Below are 21771 nucleotides of genomic sequence, written 5' to 3'. Positions count from 1 at the left end.
GAAGGAAAACTAATAGTAATCTGATTACCGTAAGGTGACCTAATTCTGCGCACTTCGTATTAAAATGTTAAAAAATATCAATTGAAAGCAGATTTTCAAAAATGAAGTTTGGAAGTGATTTCCTATATATTAACTGTTAGCTTTCTGCTTATGTTTCCTTTCTTACTAAACGGCATCATCATTTTGGTACGAAGTGTGCAGAATTAGGAGCCGCGCAGAATTGAGACGCCTCACGGTATTTGAAATTTAAATATTTTCCACAAAACCACATGAAAAATGCAAAACAATAATTTTTTAGGCTCAATTTGGATTTAAATCAGAATTCAAAGCGATGACACGTTTTTTTTTTTTCAATAAAATGTTCTTTGATATCCAGGAGTGACATTCGAGAAGAAATAATAGTTATCTGATAACTGAAAATAAAGATATTATTCACAAAACTAAATAAAACATGCAATATCATGAATATTTTGGCTCAATTTGTTTCTAAATCCAATATATGATTTTTTCCATGAAAATGTTTATTATATTCAAGAAAGGCTTTTGAGTAAAAATAAAAAAATTTTGATTACTGAAAATTGACAACAAATTCACAACACTACGTTAAACAAGCAGAATCATGAATATTTGAACTCAATTTGCCTCTAAATTGAAATTCAAAGCTATGATATGTAATTGTTCTTCATTGAAATGTTTGTTAATGTTCAGGAAAGACATTTGAGGAAAAATTATTGCTAAAAGATGAGATATTACTTTAAAAACTACGTATGTTTGAAAATGATTTTTTGCATAGGAAAACACATTAAAATACTCTTTTTGGAATTTATATATATATTATTCATTAGGGGCCAATCATCGTATGGAAAAAAATGACAAGAGAATTTCAAAAAGAAACCCTATACAAAATGTTCACCTGTTCGAAAAAACACCATATGCAAAATTTTAGCTCAATCAGACTTAAGTCCGAGTTTTAAAACGGGGTGGCTCAAAGCGATTGAAGCTTGGCCTTTTTGAAAACCGAAAAATCACCCAAGGGGGAGAGGGGGGAGGTGTGTTACGTGAAATTTCGGTTTTCGATTTATTTTTTTTTTTTGATGCCAAATGACTAAACGCATAAAACGTCGAGAATTGGTGTCATCTGAATTTTTTTTTCAATGATCGAATCTCTAGGACTTAGTCGTTTTTTCAAATGTGGAAGGCGGAGTTTGGAACATTTAGAATTTATTTAATGGAATTGATCGCTAGTCTCTCGAAATAGCCTGTATATATACAGTCAGGTTTTTTTTTTACGCGGGGGATATGTACCTCGTAAAACAACCGCTTAAAAAAACGCGTTAATTCGAAAATCCGCGTAAAAAACGCGCTAATTCAAAAATCCGTGTAAAAAACCGCATTAATTCAAAAATCCGCGTAAAAAACCACGTTTTTTAAAAAATCCGCGTAAAGTAGTCCAGCAAAAAGGGCTTTAAAAAAACCCGAGACACTCTAGAACCAGTATTCAATACAGTATTTAATTGTCCGCTTTGACGATCATTCCGGATCTTTCGGTGGGCGGAGAGTATTTTTTGGACTATGTCTTTTACTAGATAAACACTTGAACGTTTCTGGTTCCAAACCCACGTCAATTCGGAAAATTTTTTTGAATTGGCGCGGTATCGCGTAAAAAAACCGCGTTAATCCAAAAATCCGCGTAAAAAAACCGCGTTAATTAAAAAATCCGCGTAAAAAACCGCGGTAATTCAAAAATTCGCGTAAAAAAAACCTCGTAAAAAACCGCGTAAAAAAAACCTGACTGTACTATAACTAGCATCGAATACATTTATTGTGTTTCATTAGGGTGGTTCATTTATTCGACATAGAGTTGTTCATAATTTTGTGTAAAAATGAGTATAAAATAAAAAATCACTTTCCACTGAATACCAATAGAAAAATTCCTGAAAATATAATATTTGTTATATTATTGTCGTTAGGGTGGCAATGTTAAATTGAAAAAAAATACCATGTAAAATGGCAAGATATTACAAAACAAATTTACAAAATGTTAGTCTCTCGAAATAGCCTGTATAGTGTATATATAATTATACAGGCTGTACCTGACTGTATATATAATTATACAGGCTAGTCTCTCGAAATAGCCTGTATAATTATATATACAGTCAGGTTTTTTTTTTTACGCGGGGGATACGTACCTCGTAAAAAAAACCGCTTAAAAAACCGCGTTAATTCGAAAATCCGCGTAAAAAAACGCGCTAATTCAAAAATCCGCGTGAAAAACCACGTTTTTTAAAAAATCCGCGTAAAGTAGTCCAGCAAAAAGGGCTTTAAAAAAAAACCGAGACACTCTAGAACCAGTATTTAATACAGTATTTAATTGTCCGCTTTGACGGTCATTCCGGATCTTTCGGTGGGCGGAGAGTATTTTTTGGACTATGTCTTTTACTAGATAAACACTTGAACGTTTCTGGTTCCAAACCCACGTCAATTCGGAAAAATTTTTTGAATTGGCGCGGTATCGCGTAAAAAAAAACCGCGTTAATTCAAAAATCCGCGTAAAAAAACCGCGTTAATTCAAAAATCCGCGTAAAAACCGCGGTAATTCAAAAAATCGCGTAAAAAAAACCTCGTAAAAACCGCGTATAAAAAAACCGCGTAAAAAAACCTGACTGTACTATAACTAGCATCGAATACATTTCTTGTGTTTCATTAGGGTGGTTCATTTATTCGACATAGAGTTGTTCATAATTTTGTGTAAAAATGAGTGTAAAATAAAAAATCACTTTCCACTGAATACCAATAGAAAAATTCCTGAAAATATAATATTTGTTATATTATTGTCGTTAGGGTGGCAATGTTAAATTGAACAAAAATACCAATGGCAAGATATTACAAAACAAATTTACAAAATGTTTCAAAAAACTACTCTGTGCAAAAAAAAATCTCAACCAAAATTAAGATTGTGTCTCGCGGAAAATGTTGAATGCTCTCTTGTCATTTGCAAAATCACACACGGGAGGTACATGGAATTTGAATATTTGAAAAATGTTTTCGATTTTAAGTGTCTTAAAATGACATGAAACGGTGGAAACTGATAGAATATGTTTTTTTTTTTGAGAAATCTACTTTCTAGGACACTTGTACTTGTTCTTTCGAATGTTGTACCAGACAATTCATTCGTTTCATTTACCACAATAATGTCCATTGTCAATACTTGATCGAACACACATTGCTCTGGCTTTTATAATCGGACAATAGACTGTATCGATGCCATTCAGTGATAATGAGAGTATAGGGATCTCAATCAGATACGCAACACAATTGACTCGGTATTTCTGGGTTTGCGTCGTTTTGACAATTCGACCATACATTTTCTGTCAAGTTTACATCATCAAAACGTGAACGTACCCATTGGCTGAAACTTTGCATAGACGTTTTTATAGGCAAAAGATGCCATTTTGTGCTTTTGATTTAATTTTTTGAAACACAACCCATTTTAGAAAAGCTATTGAAAAATGCTATTTCGGATAGGCATTGATGATTAAAAATATTTTTAAAGTCAACACGGTTCCTTTGAGCGGTGTGACTTCTTCGGCAAAGTTGTAGATAGTATTTTTGTCTTTAAAAAAAATACACTATTAAAACAAATTATAAAAAAAAAATTAAGAGAAAGTTAAAAATTAATTATCCAAAACAGCCCATTTAAAAAGACTGTTTTTTTTATAAAAACCACGAAACCAGTCATGGAGAAATCGAAAAAAAGGTAACAATTTTTTTTAATTTATTTTTTTTTCACAGGGTACTTTTTTATTTTGAATAACAAAGTTATTATTTACAACTTTGCCAGATACACTATGCCAATCAAATAAACCGTTTTGACTGGAAACATATTTTTAATTACTAATAGAGTGCTCTATTGGAAATTAAAAATATGTTTACAGTTGGAACGGTTTGTTTGATTGGCATCGTATCTTCGGCAACGTTGTAGATAATATTTTGTCCTTCCAAAAGAAAAACATGCCTTTAAAAAAAAAATAATTGAAAAAATATTTTTTTTTCAAAAAATAATTTTGTTTTAAAAATGAGGTGAACGTTTTTTTTTCTTGATTTCTAAATGATCGGACTTGTTTAATTGTTTTGGTAATCTTTTGTAGGTTTTATTGAAAAATCAGACTTTTAAAAAATGAGCACTTTTGAATAATACATTTTTAATTTTTTTTGAATGATTAATTTTTTAAGTGTAATTTGAAAAGACAGAGTTATTATCTAAAACTTTGTTGAAGACGTCACACCAATCAAACGAACCGAAGTGCTTTTTTTAAATTTTATACTCATTTTTCACAATATTATGAACCATCCTATGCCGAATAAATGAACCACCCTAATGAAACATAATGTATTCGAAGCTAGTTATAGTGTATATCATTTTACAGGCTATTTCGAGAGACTAGTGATCAATTTCAAAAGATAAATTCTAAACATTTTGAACTCCGCCTTCCACTATTGAAAAAACGACTAAGTCCTAGAGTCGATTTTTGCAAAAAAAACCAACACCAATTCTCGACGTTTCATGTTTTTTTAAGTCATTTGGCATCAAAAAAAAATTCGAAAACCGAAATTTCACGTGCCCCCTCCTTGGGTGATTTTTCGGTTTCCAAAAAGGCCAAACTAAACCGCTTTGAGCTACCCCGTTTTAAGTCCGATTGAGCTGAAATTTTGCACAGGGTGTTTTTTCGAGCAGATGAACATTTCGTATAGTTTTTTTTTTTAATTCTAGGTGAGCATTATAATACATGCTCAATTCGCCTGTAAATTAATTTTTTTTTTCAATAAAATATTCGTTGTTCCTTCAACATCTGCAAATATTTTCTTGCAGAAGAATTTATGCTTTAATTTGGTGCGAGTCGAGCAGAAAAAAATTACATTTCTGATGTTTTCGTAGTTTTGTGAATAGTAACACATTACAGGATTCGAAATACTTCCTTACTTTTACCAAAACTAGATCTTGGGACATTTGGCTGGAGGAAAAGCCGCATTTCATTGGTTTAATCTTTTTTTTTTTATTTCTACGTAGTTATGTGGATTAAAACGTTAACTTCTTCTCAGACGTGTTCCTTGGCCACCAACAAACATTTTCGTTATAAAAGTTCACATGTCTCTTTAGATGTGATTAAAGAGGAGAACTAAGCATTAATGGTAACGCTAAAATCTTCTTACTTCGATTTATTTTTTCTAAAAGTTACATAAAAAGAGACTTTACTGTGAACGATTAACGAATATCCGGTTATCACCCGAGTGTGGTATATTCGGAACTGGGCTGACCCCACACAACATTTTTTAAACTAACGACTTCTGGTTTTAGGAAAATAATCTTAAGTGGTATTTGGCCAACCATTTCAATTCTTCCGAACTCCTTACGTCATTTTGAAATCCGAAATGGCGACTTCCAGTTTCTGTAAAACATCCCCAAATCACAAAATGCAATCCAATATGGATATTTTCGTTCTGTGCGTTCTCAGAATGTTAAAGTACTTAAAGTGATGATGGACGTATAAGATGTGAAATATTTTTAAAGTGAGTTGTGCTAATAATGCAATAAAAATGGTTCCTAATTTTAAAACTCTTGATCCCGAGCATCGCCGGGAAAATTCAACTAGCTAAAAAAAATATTAATCACGGAGTAGCAACCATTGATATGCACAGTCAGAACTAAGCTAAGCTAAGCTTATTCAAAATAAAAATATAATCTAAAAAACTTGTATCCCTCTCAAATAAATTTAAAAAAACTTACCACAGTCTTCTACTAATAATTCAGCAATCATTTCAGCGAAGTTTAGACGGAATTCATGGTTTACTTTAGCAAGATTTATTCCACATTTTAAGTAAACACGAAAATCATTCAAATGTGCCTTACTATGCAATGCGGAATGAATTAGATACTCGAGGTTCAAAGAAAGATATTCTTTGAAGCAATCCGGAGGAGAAATGTTTTCAGAAGCACTAGAATGAAAAAAAATCATGTAGACATTTCCAGACATGTTTATCGATTTTGTTACAATTACCAATATGTTACTAATCGCGTCAAAATTGTTAACGCTTTTCCCATAATACTATGTTCCAATGTCAAGCAGCGTTTACACATCTGGATTATTCGATCTTGTTCGTCATTTAACATAGTTGAACAAGTTGTGGCACAATCGGTAAGAGTGATTATAACATCTAATGTCATACTAGGAAAGCTACATTGCAGTGCCAATTTCAGCAACTTGTTTATAGATATTTTTGACCAAAGATATGCTCCTTTTCTAGCGAGTTTATTCAAAGAATGCAATACAGCATACTGAACCCGTCTTCTTGGGTCATTGAGGTACAGTAGAAGTAAAGCTACTTGATCGGGTATATCAACAAATGTGACGTACGATAAATGTGACAGCGATTGTAGAATAGCAATTACAAATTGTTCTGAAGGATACTTTGGCAATAAATTTCGACATAACGTTCGAACAAGAGCTGCCGTATTAGCATCGTGGTACATGTGGCGTAGCACTGGAATGAGAAGAATTTTCATGCTCACAGGTGTTTGTAGCGATTCAATCATCGATGCCACTTTAGAGCACATTCCAATAGCAAAAGACCTAAAAAATAACAGTAGAATTCCAAATTTTAGTAAAGCGAACAATTCTGGTAGATATACGAGGATGCAAAAATGAACGAGAACAGAAAGTGTGACTTATACTTAGAAAAAAAAATGTTTACCCAGACGGGACCCGAACCGGCAATTTTAGGCGGACATTAGACAGAGCAAATATTTGGCATATTTCTCACGGGAAAATACACTTTTTTTAAAATAGGGGGGGTGTTTTGTGGTGAATTAATTATGTACTAATATTTATTCAGAATTTATATTGTGTGTTCTGCCACAAACGGTGACATATCAACTCTATTACATATACTTTTGAAAATTTTATTTCATTAAAAGATAGTAATTGCTTCCGCAGTTAGGTAAATATAATTGTAGGTAAATTGTAAACCTACTAGTCAAGAAAAAAATGAATGAATTTAAAATTAAACCTTAACCTAATCTTACTTCTATCTTATCGACTATAAAGTGAACTAATCGTTGTAATTGAGGATTGCAACGATTTTTGTCGGAACTTATTGATAATTTGGTTTGACATATTTTCTAATGTTACCACATTAGTGAGCCTGTGTAGTTCATTCGTGCAAAACCAGCGAGGACGCTTCAATATCATTTTCAGAAGTTTGTTTTGAATCCTTTGCAGCATCTTCTTTCTGGTTGTATAACAACTTATCCAGATGCCCGCATAATCAAAAACAATTGCTGAAGCGGTAAGGACTTTGACTGTACTTAATGAAGTATGGTAACTGTTCGTGATAATATCTTTTATCAGTTATTACTGTACTAAATTGAATGACTTAAACTATTGAGCTACAATATTATATGAGCACTATTTGTTCACCACACTTTCAACGGTTGAAGCTCCATCGAGAAACAAAGAGACGAAACGCTGCAGTCGCAGGTTTTTGTCAAACTATAATAGAAGGTAGTTAAATTGGTCACAGATCTTTCGGCTTTAGTATTTATACAGTAATTTTTTCTATCCAGTATCTCCGAGCAGAACGAAGTTGAAGTCGAATTGCACGACGAATGCAAAACAGCGCCCCTCGTAGCCTGGAAGAATATAAATATGACTACTCACAAAGAAAAATGTGCTACATGACTGGCAAGTGATGATATCTGCAGGTGAAAAACAAAAACATCATGTTTTTGCAAAACAATTAAAAAATCGCCACTAACAATCTTCATAATATTCAAAGCAATATCACGACTATTCCACGAACGATTATCAGAATATATTTCAATATAAATATACCATTCATGAAATGATACCTGAACAACTGGAAACTACTGCAAAACGACATATTATATACGATTTGAAGAATAGTTTTAGTACAAAATTTTGGATTATTAGATTACCATATCGTATATAATATCGAAAAATATATGTTTCTCAAAATCGATGTTTTTGAATGGTAACCATACCTAACGCCTAGTTCACCAAATGGTTATTTCTCAGTTTACTATAAACTAGATGGTCAAAACTGAAGCTGATATGGTATGTAAATGGTTATGTGACTTTTTTATAAATGGTTAGGATACTATACGGGAAAAATTCGTGTATGGTATTTGTTTATGCGGGTGGGGACTGCATATAACATTGCTGGTCTAAATATTTGTTTGTAAATTAACAGTTTATTCTTGAGACAATCGTGGTCCCCGTGGCTCTGTGGTTAGCGATGTCGGTCGGCTAGCTCTCCCACACGGTTGTAATATCGGGTTCGATTCCCGATCGAGTCGAGGATCTTTTCGAGCTGGAAATTTTCTCGACTCAGCACTGGGGCACGGTGTATCGTTGTACTTAAGCCGTTGAGAGCAAAAGTGGCACATGTGCCATTTTTACACTTTTTGGGTTTTTTTGCATAAATTGATGTAGAACGCAATAATGTACTAGAATATCCAAGAAAAACCGAGATCTGATAACCTAAACCAAAGTTACAGCCAAAACAATTTTTGGTAATTAATATAATCACCATTTCGTTGAGAGCAAAAGTGGTACATGTCCAGTCTGTGCATGTTAGATGAATTGTAAATCGAGGATCTTAGGATATAAAACAATCTTGTCTTAAGCAAAGTTGATTGAGTATTGGTCTGTCTGCTTTGAAATTTTCTCACTACGTGGCGCTAGTTTACCCGTAACTATTTTGTAACATAGAACATTTCACCTATTTCAGTATCCACTCGTATGCTGTAACCGAATACATATACACTAGCGCCACGAAGCGACAGAATTCGTTAACAAAAAGATCATCAACAACTGCTGAAGACATGAATGTTTTACGTCCCACACTGGACATGTACCACTTTTGCTCTCAACGTTTTCTGGTTGTCATTATTTTTCCCATAGAACAAAAGTGGTACATGTTTTTCCATTGAAGTTTGTGTGAGTTTCTCAACCAGAACTCGTTATGCTTTCATGTACCGTCTTATGAAACTTTTCCAGCAATGATTTAGTGCAGTTAGTTGGAAAAAAATTGTTGAAAATAATTTACTATTGGAGTGTTTTCGATTATCGCGTCTCCGGAAAAATTGACTCAATGGCACATGTTCCACTTTTGCTCTCAACTGCTCACTTATCCTACACATACAAAATGTGCCAAAAACAATATCGATAACGAATTCTCTCAACCAATCTTAGTAGATCGAGACCGCTATTAGCCCCAAGGCTAAGCGTGCGATATTGTTTTCTTGAGACAAAGTCTAGAATTTCTGTTGATAAGAGGATACAAACATCTACTATATAAAAATGGAATTCCGTAACGCTTGTTCTTATTGATTCTTATTGATTATTCCCTCTGTCTTTGAGGTGTATAACAATCATCATCATTTTAAATCGTTCCATCTAATACAAAAATAATAAGCGGTGACTTGTAGGTTTTTTAACATGAAAATTTTCGCTGATGTTCAGAGAAGACATTTGAGAAAAACTAATAGGTATCTAATTACTAAAACTTGAGATATTATTCATAAAACTACGCAAAACATGCAAAATTATGACTTTTTATACTTAATTCGTCTCAAAATCAAAATTCAAAGCGATGACATGTGATCCTGTTTTTCATTAAAATGTTCGTTGATGTTTAAGAAAGACATTTGAGAAAAAATAACAGGTATCTGATTACTAAAACTCGAGATATTATTCACAAAACTACGTGAAACATGCAAAATCATGACTTTTATCGCTGAATATGCCTCAAAATCAAAACTCAAAGCAGTGATCTGTGATTTTGACTATAATAAAATGTTCGTTGTGTTCAGGAAAGATATTTGAGGGGAAAATCATAGGTATCTGATTATTTGAAATTTAAATATTTTTCACAAAACCACATGAAAAATGCAAAACAGTAATTTTTAGGCTCAATTTGCCTCTTAATCAGAATTCAAAGCGATGACACGTTATTTTTTTTATTAAAATGTTCATTGATATTCAGGAATGACATTCGAGATAAAAAATAGTTATTTGATAACTGAAAATAGAGATATTATTCACAAAACTAAGTAAAACATGCAATATCATGAATATTTTGGCTCAATTTGTCTCTAAATCTTAATTCAAAGCTATGACATATGATTTCTACCTTTAAAATGTTTGTTTATGTTCAAGAAAGACTTTTGAGTAAAAATAACAGATTTTTGCTTACTGAAAATTGAGGTATTATTCACAACACTATGTTAAACAAGCAAAATTATGAATATTTGAACTCAATTTTCATTTCATTTCATTTTCCTTTTGCGGTAGATGGTGGGGCAGTTGGAGCTAAGTCTGTCCAACCCCAATATTTAAGGAAGGATAATGGCTGACTGCCACTTGCGGGGCTGTATGAATGCCTTTGGAAGGGATTAGGGAGAGATTGGGAAGGTATTTGAGCGTTCGAAAATAAACCTAAATAAATAAATTAAAATACAAAAAAAAAATTAAAAAAAAATACAAGAAAAAAATAAATAAATAAACAAGAAATAACAATAATAAAAATAATAATAATAATAATAATAAAAATGATAAAAATGATAATGATAATAATAATAATAATAATAATAATAATAATAAAATTAATTATAATAAAAATAATAATTATAATAATAAAAATAATAACAATAATAACAATTTTTTTTCACCCAACATTTATTTGACACGGCACAATACAAATTAATGTTTTACGGAGCCAATTAAATCTGATGCCTTATGGTCTAAAATATCTTAAAATCTAAAGCCAATTTTTTTGTCCTCGCTGCCGACTACGAGCTGAAACTAAATCTATTACTTAAACTAACATGTTTTTTTTTTTATCCGAGTCGTTTCGCTGTTAAATGGGCACCTTGATGCTCTTCAAGTAGCTATAAACAAGTAGCATGTATGGCAAGTTTCGCTGAGCGAGGATATCACGAACTGGCACATAGGGCTGTATTCCTCGGGCCCTGAGGGTATCCAAATGTAGAGATTTGGCGCCGCGGTATTCAGCACACACCCAAACCACGTGTTCAATGTCTTGGTACCCCAATCCACAAACGCAATGATTACTGCTCGCCAGCCCAATACGCAGGAGATGTGCATCTAACCCGTAGTGGTTGGACATAATCCGAGACATCATGCGAATGAAATCTCGTCCTACATCCAACCCACGAAACCAAGGTTTGGTGGAAACCTTGGGGATGATGCTGTGTAGCCACCTCCCCAGTTCTCCCTTATCCCACGAGGCCTGCCAGTTGATAAGTGTATTATGACGTGAAAATTTTAAAAATTCATTGTAGGCAATTGGTCTGTTGTAAATATCACCGTTTGTTGCGCCCATCTTAGCCAAAGTGTCCGCTTTCTCATTGCCCGGAATGGAACAATGAGAAGAGACCCACACTAAGGTAATCTGAGAAGATTTTTCGGATAAAGCACTCAGATGTTCCCGTATTTTCCCCAGGAAATGCGGAGAGTGCCTTACATCCTTAATCGATCGGAGAGCCTCAATAGAACTGAGACTGTCCGTAAAGATGAAGTAATGGTCCGTGGGCATTTTTTCAATAATCCCTAAGGTATACTGAATTGCAGCCAATTCTGCGACGTAAACAGAAGCAGGATTATCGAGCTTGTAGGAGGCGGTTAAACTATTGTTGAAGATACCGAAGCCAGTGGACCCGTTGAGAAGTGATCCTTCAGTATAAAACGCATTGTCGCAGTTGATGTTTTTAAATTTGTTATAAAATATTTTAGGGATCTGCTGCACGCGTAAATGATTCCACGAGTTTCTTCCATCATGGATGTATCGAAAAATACAGTAGAATCAGAAGTATCTAACAAGTTGACACGATTGGAGGTGTATGAGGAAGGATTTATACTTTGAGACATGTGATTGAAATACACAGTCATGAAACGGGTTTGAGAATTAAGTTCAACTAGCCTATCGAAATTTTCAATTACCAAGGGGTTCAAAACCTCACACTTGATAAGAATACGAGTAGTCAGATCCCAAAAGCGGTCTTTTAATGGGAGAACGCCAGCCAAAACATCCAAACTCATCGTATGGGTCGAATGCATGCAACCTAGTGCGATACGTATACAACGATACTGCAATCGTTCCAGCTTGATTAAATGGGTGTTTGCAGCGGAGCGGAAGCAGAAACACTCGTACTCAAGCTCCGACAATATCGTTGTTTGGTAAAGCCTTATAAGGTCTCCTGGGTGGGCGCCCTACCATGATCCAGTAATTGTCCGGAGAAAATTTACTCGCTGTTGACATTTTTTCATCAAATACCGAACGTGACATCTCCAGGTGCATTTTGAATCGAACCAGACACCAAGATATTTGTGTACCAAAACCTGAGAAATCGTTTCACCCATTAACTGTTAGTGGAGCTGGGCAGGCTCGCGCTTCCTAGAAAAAACTACTATCTCAGTCTTCTCCGGAGAGAATTCGATACCTAGCTGTATAGCCCAAGCAGACAAATTGTCCAAGGTATCTTGCATTGGTCCTTGCAAATCGGCAGCTTTGGCTCCTGTAACAGAGACCACGCTATCATCCGCAAGTTGTCTTATCGTGCATAAATTTGCGAGACATGCGTCAATGTCATTCACATAAAAATTGTAAAGAAGGGGGCTCAAGCATGAGCCCTGGGGAAGACCCATGTAGCTAATGCGAAAAGTTGCCAAATCACCATGCGTAAAATGCATATGCTTTTCGGACAACAAATTGTGCAAAAAATTGTTCAAAATTGGTGAAAATCCTTGTCGGTGAAGTTTGTCCGAAAGAATGTCAATAGAAACGGAATCAAAAGCCCCCTTAATGTCCAAGAACGCAGATGCCATTTGTTCTTTGCGAGCATAGGCTAGCTGAATATCTGTAGAGAGCAACGCAAGACAATCATTCGTTCCTTTGGCACGGCGGAAGCCAAATTGAGTATCTGATAGTAGACCGTTTGATTCGACCCAATGGTCTAAACGACGGAGTATCATTTTCTCCATCAATTTCCGGATAAAGGATAGCATTGCAATCGGCCGATAAGAGTTGTGATCAGAAGCTGGTTTTCCCGGTTTTTGGATGGCGATCACCTTCACTTGCCTCCAATCCTGCGGTACAATGTTTTGCTCCAGGAACTTATTGAACAAGTTCAACAAGCGCCTCTTGGCATTGCCGGGTAGGTTCTTAAACAAGTTGAATTTGATTCTATCTAACCCAGGCGCATTATTGTTACAGGACAGGAGGGCAACTGAAAATTCTGCCATCGTAAAAGGTGGTTCTATCGTGTCGTGGCCCGGAGACGTATCGCGAACAAAGTTTTGCGCAGGAACAGAGTCCGGACATACTTTCCTGGCAAAATCAAATATCCACCGCCTTGAAGACTCCTCGCTTTCGTTGACCGTTACGCGATTTCGCATTCTTTGGGCTGTGTTCCAAAGAGTGCTCATCGATGTCTCCCTCGACGTCTCGTTTACGAACCGACGTCAATATCCGCGTTTCTTTGCTTTAGCCAAACTTTTGAACTTGGTCTCAAGCTCCAAATACCGCTTGAAGTCGTCGGGTTGACGTTTCACCCGAAAGAAGGCCTTAAACACGTCGGATCTTTGCGTGTAGACATCGGAGCACTCCGTGTCCCACCACGGAGTGGGAGGCCGATCTTTGATCGTCACGCAGGGATATTTTTTCGTTTGGGCTTGCAACGCGGCGTCGAGAATCAACCCGCGAGGAGGTTGTATTTTCAAGTGGTGGGTGATGTTGAATCGACTCGACAGCTTCTGAAATCATGTCCTCGTATAACTTCCAATCGATATTCCGTGTGAGGTCATACGGAATATCAACTGATCGCGTGCGAGTTGAACCATTATCAATTGAAATTTGAATAGGCAAAGCATCGCTACCGTGGGGATCAAGGACTACCTTCCATATGCAATCCAACCGTAGCGATGTTGAACATAAAGATAAATCTAAAGCACTGGGGCGCGCTGGAGGTTTCGGAACGCGTGTCATGTCCCCGTTGTTTAATATTGTCATATCGAAGTCGTCGCAGAGGTTATAGATCAAAGAGGAACGGTTATCATTAGAAGGGGAACCCCAAGCCACGCCGTGAGAGTTAAAATCTCCCAAAATCAAACGTGGCGAGGGAAGAAGTTCTATTAAATCAAAGAGCAGCCGTTGCCCAACCTGTGCTCTGGGAGGAATATATATTGAGGCAATACACAGCTCTTTACCTTGTATTGTCATTTGACATGCGACAGCTTCGACGCCTGGGACCGTGGGGAGGTTGATACGATAGAAGGAATAGCACTTTTTAATCCCTAGAAGTACTTCTCCGTAAGGGGTGTCTCGGTCGAGGCGAATTATATTAAAATCATGGAAGCTAAGATCTACATTTGAAGTGAGTCAAGTTTCACAGAGGGAAAATGCATCTCAACTTGAAATGAATCAATTTTGGGGATGATACTTCTACAATTCCACTGTAAAATAGAGAAAGAATCCTTCATCTCAGTCGATGAATTAGCCATCGAAGGATACGATCGCTGCAAGGAGGGGCCATTTAGCGGTCAACTGCTTCAAAAACGTTTTAACTGTTGGTAGAAATGCCAGCAGAAGACTTTTAAGAGGATCAGTTATGTTAAAATTTTCGAAAATCCTGAATATCTGAAAACTTTAGCAGTCCAGATTCTGGCTGAATCTCAGACGAAAAAGAAGGAACAGTTGGGTTTTTTGATGTTCCTGGAAGTGCCGGAAACTCCTTACTTGAATTCAATTTTGCCAATCCCGGAGGAGTTTGCTTCGGATTTTCTATAGCACTTTTTTGTTTCTTAGTATCAGTCACTTCAGACCTTCTCTGTCCTTTCCTAGGAAGTCTAGGGGAAGAAAGGTTTTTCCTCTTCCTAGACTTCCCGGGTTCAACAAAAGAAGGTTCCCCAACTGAATAGTCAGAATCAGACTCATCGGATGACAAGACCTCAAACCCAGTTTGGTGGCAGCGGCCTCTTTGAGCATTTCTGCGAAAATGCGCTTAGAGCGCTCTTCCAGAGACCGCTTGATCTTGTCTTGGCGCTGTTTGTACGCTGGACATGCAGACAGCTCATGCGGAGTCTGCCCACAATAAAGGCACCTTTCAGCACCCTTATTACAGGCGTCATCCGCATGTTGCTCTCCGACCTTTCCACAACGTGCTTTATTGCCACAGTGGGAGGCCGTATGGCCCAACTGTTTGCACTTGAGGCAATTCATTACCCGCGGTACAAACAAGCGCACGGGCAGACGCACCTTGTCCTCGAGCACATACTCGGCAGAGCAGACCCGGCGAAAGTCACGCGAAAAGAGTCTGATTGGGTGTAAGTTTTTACACCCTTGTCGAGCGATACTGAATGTAATTGTTTACATTCAAGTATCTTGGCAGGTTCAAGGCTAGAATCCTTGAAAAGGCCTTTTCCAGCCTTCAACAGATCCTCGACAGTCAGACTCGATTCGCTGACCACACCGTCAATCTCAACTACGCGAGCTGGAATGTACACGTGGTACCCCCGCGTGAAGAGCTCACAAGCAGCAATCTCGTTTGCTTGCTTGAGGTCGGACACCAAAACACGCAGTTTATTCGGGCGTACTTTGGTTATTTCAGTCACGGCTGTAAACCGTGCCAGATCTCTACAGATTTGCATTGTGTTCAATGCTTTCACTTTCGGCTGGAAAAATACAGCCCCAATACCAGCTTTGCCCTCCGTATACTGCTTAAGCCGATGGGTAGCTTCCTGCGGGGCTCCATTTTTAACCCTTGGAACTTTGTATCCGGGAGGGCTAGGCGGTAGAACGAGCGGGTTTTCATCCCCGCATTCATCGTCCATGTTGGACGCGTAAGCCACTCACGCAAAATGCCAATCAACAAATAATATTGTAGAAAAAACCCAAGAAAAAAAAACTACTTATCTGCTGCAGCCGCTCTCCACCGCAGCCACACAGCAACACCAATACAGCCAAGCAGCCGTGCGCCGGGTACTGGATTTCTCCAAGTAGCGACACAACACATGGGCTATTGTTGACTTTTTCTTCCTTATTCTTGCTGTCTTCAACAGCGACGACGGCAACGAGCAGCAGTGCACACGCAATACAATGCACGGTGACCTTGAAGGCGAATAACTGGTCGGCACTATCGAGATCGAAATAAAATTGTGACCGAACACGACGAGAGCACAACTCGGAATGATATAATAATAATAATAATAATAATAATAATAATAATAATAATAATAATAATAATAATAATAATAATAATAATAATAATAATAATAATAATAATAATAAAAATAATAATATTATTATTATTATTATAAGCTAAACAAAAAATTATAATAATAATTATAACAAAGAAAAAAAATCTACACATGTACTTGGTTTAGAGGAAACATCCCTCTTGTTGTCTGTCTTGAATCTTGTGATTGCTTGGATTGGTTATTTTTAGTTTTTTTGTCTCTTCTCTCATTTGCCTGTCCTGATTTGTTGATTATCGAAGAAATTCTTGGCGTAAATCTGTGAATTATCATTTCATTTTTTATTTCAAACCTCTCAACGATATCAAACTCGTGTTATCGTGTAAGAGGTAGGGCGTTGTAAAAAAAATGTTCAGTAGTGTGTAAAAATGTTAAGGCGCGATTTCAATTTTGACTACTTAATACTATAAAGATGAATAAACTAAGGCGGGATACAAAGAGAGAGAGATATAGGACAAGTCAAAGGGGATATATAGGCATGTCATGCTTATTACAATTACTACGCTTCCACTGGTAATGTTTTATAGTCGTTTGGTGAGGTAATTTACTATTTTTTTATAGTTTGTTCAAAAATCCTTCAAAGGCTGAATAGTCTTCGCTTGATAGACCTTATACATCAGAACACATATACCTACACAAATGTATCAGAGTAGATCGTTGTTACGTTGAGAGACAAAAAAACTAAACTTGATAGCAGGAAGCAAGAACGAAGCTTTATCCGCTTCATCCTGGACCCCAAACAGTTCCCAACCTATCGAAAGTCAATCGGTCAAACCCCCGCACCCCAGACCCGCATTAGAAGCTGTACGAGAGTAGAAATGACACATAAATTATAGATCAAAGCGTGATGCGCAAAGAGTGAGATCAAAAACTCATGTAAAATCATAGAATTGAAGTTTCTCATATGCATAGTAAACAAACTCGACTTATTTCGTATAGAATAGGTATTGTAAAAATTATACTTTTTTTTGAATCACACACAATTGTGCTTCAACAAAATTTCTTTAAGTTGTGCTCAATATTGTGAGTGATGCATTTGAACTCAAACTTTACGAGTATTAAGTGGAACAAACCTCAAAATTTATTTATTTTTACGAAGTTTATGTCACCTTCCAGTGCGTACTTGAGGTCATGCGAAGTTAAATCTGATTTACTATAACTGTTCAAATAAAATAAAACATTATTATTATTCATATTATTTATTATAATTCATCTGACAAGTTATAGTCTTAATGAATAAAAAAAAAATTAAATTACTTAAATTTAACAGATATTAAAAAAGTCTAGCTGATAGGAAGTTCTGTTTATAAACATTCGAGGTACATCCAAAATCAAACAGTTGACTAGTTTTGTTGAAGATACGGATTATTCTGGAGATTGGTTCAAAGTATCCAAAGACAGAGCGATGGAACGGCGTTATAAACATTTCATCCAGTGATCTGCGTTGAATTCGACCAGGAGCATTCAGAGAAAACTTGCTTAGAAGAGTCGGGCAGTCGATTTCACCTAGAATAACTTTAGCAGCAACCATTGCCTGCTGAATTTTTCTTCTACGTTCCAGAGAAGCAATCCCTAACAGATTACAACGGTGTTCATAAGGAGGAAGGTTCAGCCTGTCTGTCCAAGGCAGTCTACGAAGTGCGAAACGGACAAAACGCTTCTGCAGTCTCTCAATCCTATCAATCCATACCAGACGTATGGTGCCCACACTACAGCTGACGACTCCACAATCGATCTTACTAACGCCGAATATAGCGATATCAGGCAATGGATATCAGTGAAATCTTTAGACACCTTCATAAGAAATCCTAGCTGACGATCGTCGACATCAGCCCTACTAAACACACTGTTCCAGTTGTACGCAGCTAAAAACACTTCCAAGGCATTGAAATCAATGCGCTTAAAATCTAATCGAGGTGTATCGTCACACGAGCATAACGGAATGCCACTCACACCTTTTAGGGTTATATCAAGCGGTGGGTGCGGGGCATCTATTTTGACGAGAGGAACAGCTGCTTCAACAACGGTACACTGCTCCAGGTTACAGAAAGCGAGATCGAGAATATTTCCCCAAGGATTGCTGATAATATTATACTGATGTGAGTTCATCGTTGCCATGCAATCTAGTAAAGCAGCACTAGCACTACTGATACCGTCTTGGTTTGTTGCCACAGCATAGGCTTCAGTCATTTTCCACGCGATATTTGCTTGATTGAAATCACCACAAACAAGGATGTTATCATCAATCTTAGCGCATTCTTACGGTTTGCGAATAGACTCTGCAAAGTTTTGTACAAAAGCAACATTATTGCAAACATCGAGGAGAATGTATCCTGCAACCAGGAAAGACTCCAACTCCACCAATGCGATTCGAACAATAATAGTTTCATATTCCTCTGCGCTGTCAATGCATGATGAAGCGTGTTTGCGATGGACAGCAATCAGTACTCCACCGCCAGATCTTTTTTTACTGTTTATCAACCACCGATCAGTACGGTAAACTATATAGTCATCACCAAAAAGTTGTTCAGATGTGATGCTGTCAGTGAGATTGGTTTCGACTAACATAATAGCATCATATTCACAGCTACTGACAGATAACAGTATTTCATCGATCTTTGTTCGAAGTCCGCGTACATTTTGAAGGTAGTGATTAGCTGTCTCCTTCGATCGAGTATCCTCAACAGAATCCGTGCGGTGTCTGGCCATACCCTGGAAGTGCAATACAATCCGAGCAAGTTGTGCGGTCATACTATTTTGAAAATACTCGCCTTCGACGAGGGTATAAACACCCTCGCTGTCCTCATTAAAACGCCTTGAGTTATTCAAAATCAATGATGAAAATGCTGCTCGCGTAGTCGCTAATGCTACCCGTTGCTGACTGTCAGGAACATATCGGGGATCATCTATCTGGAAATTTTGTGCAGGTTGTGTTGCTGTATAGTCTAAGTTATCGCCTTCGACGAGGGTGGAAACACCCTCGCCATCCGCATTAAAAAGCCCTGAATTGGTTATGGTACATCTACGGTAATTGTCTTCTACATCTAATTTATCAGAGCATCCAAAAATCGGGTCAGGTTGGCTGGCTGAGCAAGTTGTGCGCCGGGCAGCTGGCTCCACCAGAAGTAAAGCTGTTTCATTTAGGGAACAACTGGTGTAACCATTGGGGTTGCTGATGTCACACCAAGTCCGTTTTTTGATCCGTAATCTTCGAATTCTCTAAATAAAATTCCGGCTGGCCAAGTGCTTGGCGTCATTGCTATTGTTTTGTGCTTTGGATCAATGCCCACTTTGAAGGAAACAAATTGAAGTGATTTCACATCAACATCTCGTTTGACCAATCTGACGACATCGGCTGGCTCGTCGCACTGTATACATTCTTTGATCATGGTTTGAATTTTATCGACGGTAACGTCCGGATGAATCCTAGATAAATAAATCCAGAACTTTTTTTCTGCTACAGGAACTGTCACAATTGTTGTCGAAAGACTGGTGTTCGTTCCAGCTACGATGTCTCGGTTAGAAATAGGCTGTTCTTCACGGCGACGTTTTTGTGTCGGACGGTAAACCGCTGGCCAAATATTGCGTGAATCTCGGGGAGTATATTTAGTTTTATCTGCAAGACTGGTAGCTTTCACTCCTTCTTTGCGTATCTCAGCTTTCAGTTCATTAATTGCATCTGTCTGCTGCTTGATTAAGTCAGCGATTGTATTGCCAAGAGCGGCAATAGTAGGGCGGAAAGTAGCAAATTTTATCAGCTTCAGGCATCCGTCACAAAACCACAAGGTGTTTTCGTTGGAAGCCTTCAGTTTCGCAAAGTGCTGATTATTCAGCCCAGCACATTTAAATTGAGCCACCGTGTCGCAAAAGCCTTGGCACTTGATAAAGTCGGTATCCTTTGTCGGTTTAGCGCACTTGTCACAAACAAACTCCATTGTTCAACTTAATGAGAGTACCGGCACTATTCAGCGCGCAAAGATTATCGAAATTACGAGCACTTAGAGTTTTTTTCGGGTGAACTTCACGTTAGCTTAGCACTGTATAACTTTATTAAGCGGTTTATCACAGTCTAATAGTAAACCAAATGGAAATACACTATGAATTATAAAAAAATTAAACTTAGCACAAATGCAGCGAAATAAACAACAACAGTGTTGCCAGAAACATTAGCAGATGGTTGCAGGGTTTACTGCTTTTCTCTTTGTGCACCTCATCTTACAACACAAACTCTTGTTTCTACTACTACGGCTACTACAACTACACAGAATTAAGAAGTAGGTAATTATCACTTTCTAGGTGAGAACAGAGCTTGCACAATGTAGTCTGGTCCACGTGTGAAAAGTACTCGCCAAAACTATCAACAATTAATATTGTCCCCACATAGGAGACTGCCGAGATCAGAGTAGGAAGAGCTACAACATAAGTATCTGACTCTCATGATCTCCCTTAGCTCTCGACCGCCACCCGAAAGCACGCGCCTTTGGGCTGTCAAAGCTGAATCAACTTTGTGGCTCATCTTGAAGGGTTCTGTAAAGCTATAAGAACCCAAGATTGGAGCTCAACCGCCAAGCCCAGGGCTATTACCCTATAGCAAATATTTGCACAGAATCCTGTTTGCCTGAATGGTAACAAGCTCTTTGCTAGTTATGTGGTAAATATATTTGTTGCGCTAATATACGATGCGAATTATTTTTAGAAAATAATCTTCCTAGCAGAAATACTGAATCTAGGTTTCATTTGCATACTCTGTGTGTCACTCGAGAATATCATTTCCATGTTTTGGATGATGTATGGTACTACCCTGACTGTTCCATACATATTTTCTTGAAAGTTCATTGTTGATTTGTCTTTTTGGAAGCTTGCATGAATTTATCCACCAGAATATTTGACATACAAAAAATTTTATTTAACACTAGTGGTGAATAGGTGAACTATCAACAGCGCCACCTACACGTCAAACCAACAAATTTTTTTAATGTGGAGCATGAATTCACGTAATCTTACTAATTTGTGAATTTATCATCTAAAAGCAACCACCAAAATAATTTGTGGCTGAATGGGTAATTTCTTTTATGAATATAATAATTATTAACGACATCGCGCACACCACTTAAGTCCAAAGTTAAAATTTTCGTGCTAGTTAAGATCCCCATGTATCGACCCATATTGACTACCAAAACCCCTACAGAGAACTTAAGCATCAACACCGGACTCAGGATGGAAGCTAACGGTACTACTGCGGAGATTTGGAAGCACTTCTGACCCTCCTTTGTGTCTGGAAGTAATTTTCTAAACTTCAGAAGTAATTTTCCAAAATATTGTACCACGACACTGGAGCATGAATGCTCTTAAGCGCTATGGAGTTCCTGTTGACGCTACTGAACGCATTCTTTTATTCTTGCGCTCTGAACTGCCACCT

General features: G+C 37.1%; 1 protein-coding gene across 3 annotated transcripts in view; it reads right to left on the bottom strand.

The window, feature by feature from the left end:
* LOC129718452 (integrator complex subunit 7) overlaps positions 1-21771 on the bottom strand; it is an 809667-nt gene that overhangs the window by 507802 nt on the left and 280094 nt on the right. For all 3 annotated transcript variants that reach the window (XM_055669241.1, XM_055669242.1, XM_055669243.1), the window contains exons 5-6: positions 6057-6629; positions 5786-5994 (exon numbers count right to left, since the gene is read on the bottom strand). In XM_055669241.1, the coding sequence (XP_055525216.1) occupies positions 5786-5994; positions 6057-6629 (782 nt within the window). The remainder of the gene's footprint in view (positions 1-5785; positions 5995-6056; positions 6630-21771) is intronic.

This window comes from Wyeomyia smithii, chromosome 1 (assembly GCF_029784165.1).
Source record: "Wyeomyia smithii strain HCP4-BCI-WySm-NY-G18 chromosome 1, ASM2978416v1, whole genome shotgun sequence".
In the NCBI taxonomy this organism is placed as follows: Eukaryota; Metazoa; Arthropoda; class Insecta; order Diptera; family Culicidae; genus Wyeomyia; species Wyeomyia smithii.
The sequence above is the reverse complement of the archived record's forward strand: the minus strand, read 5'-3'. Positions and strand labels throughout refer to the sequence as shown.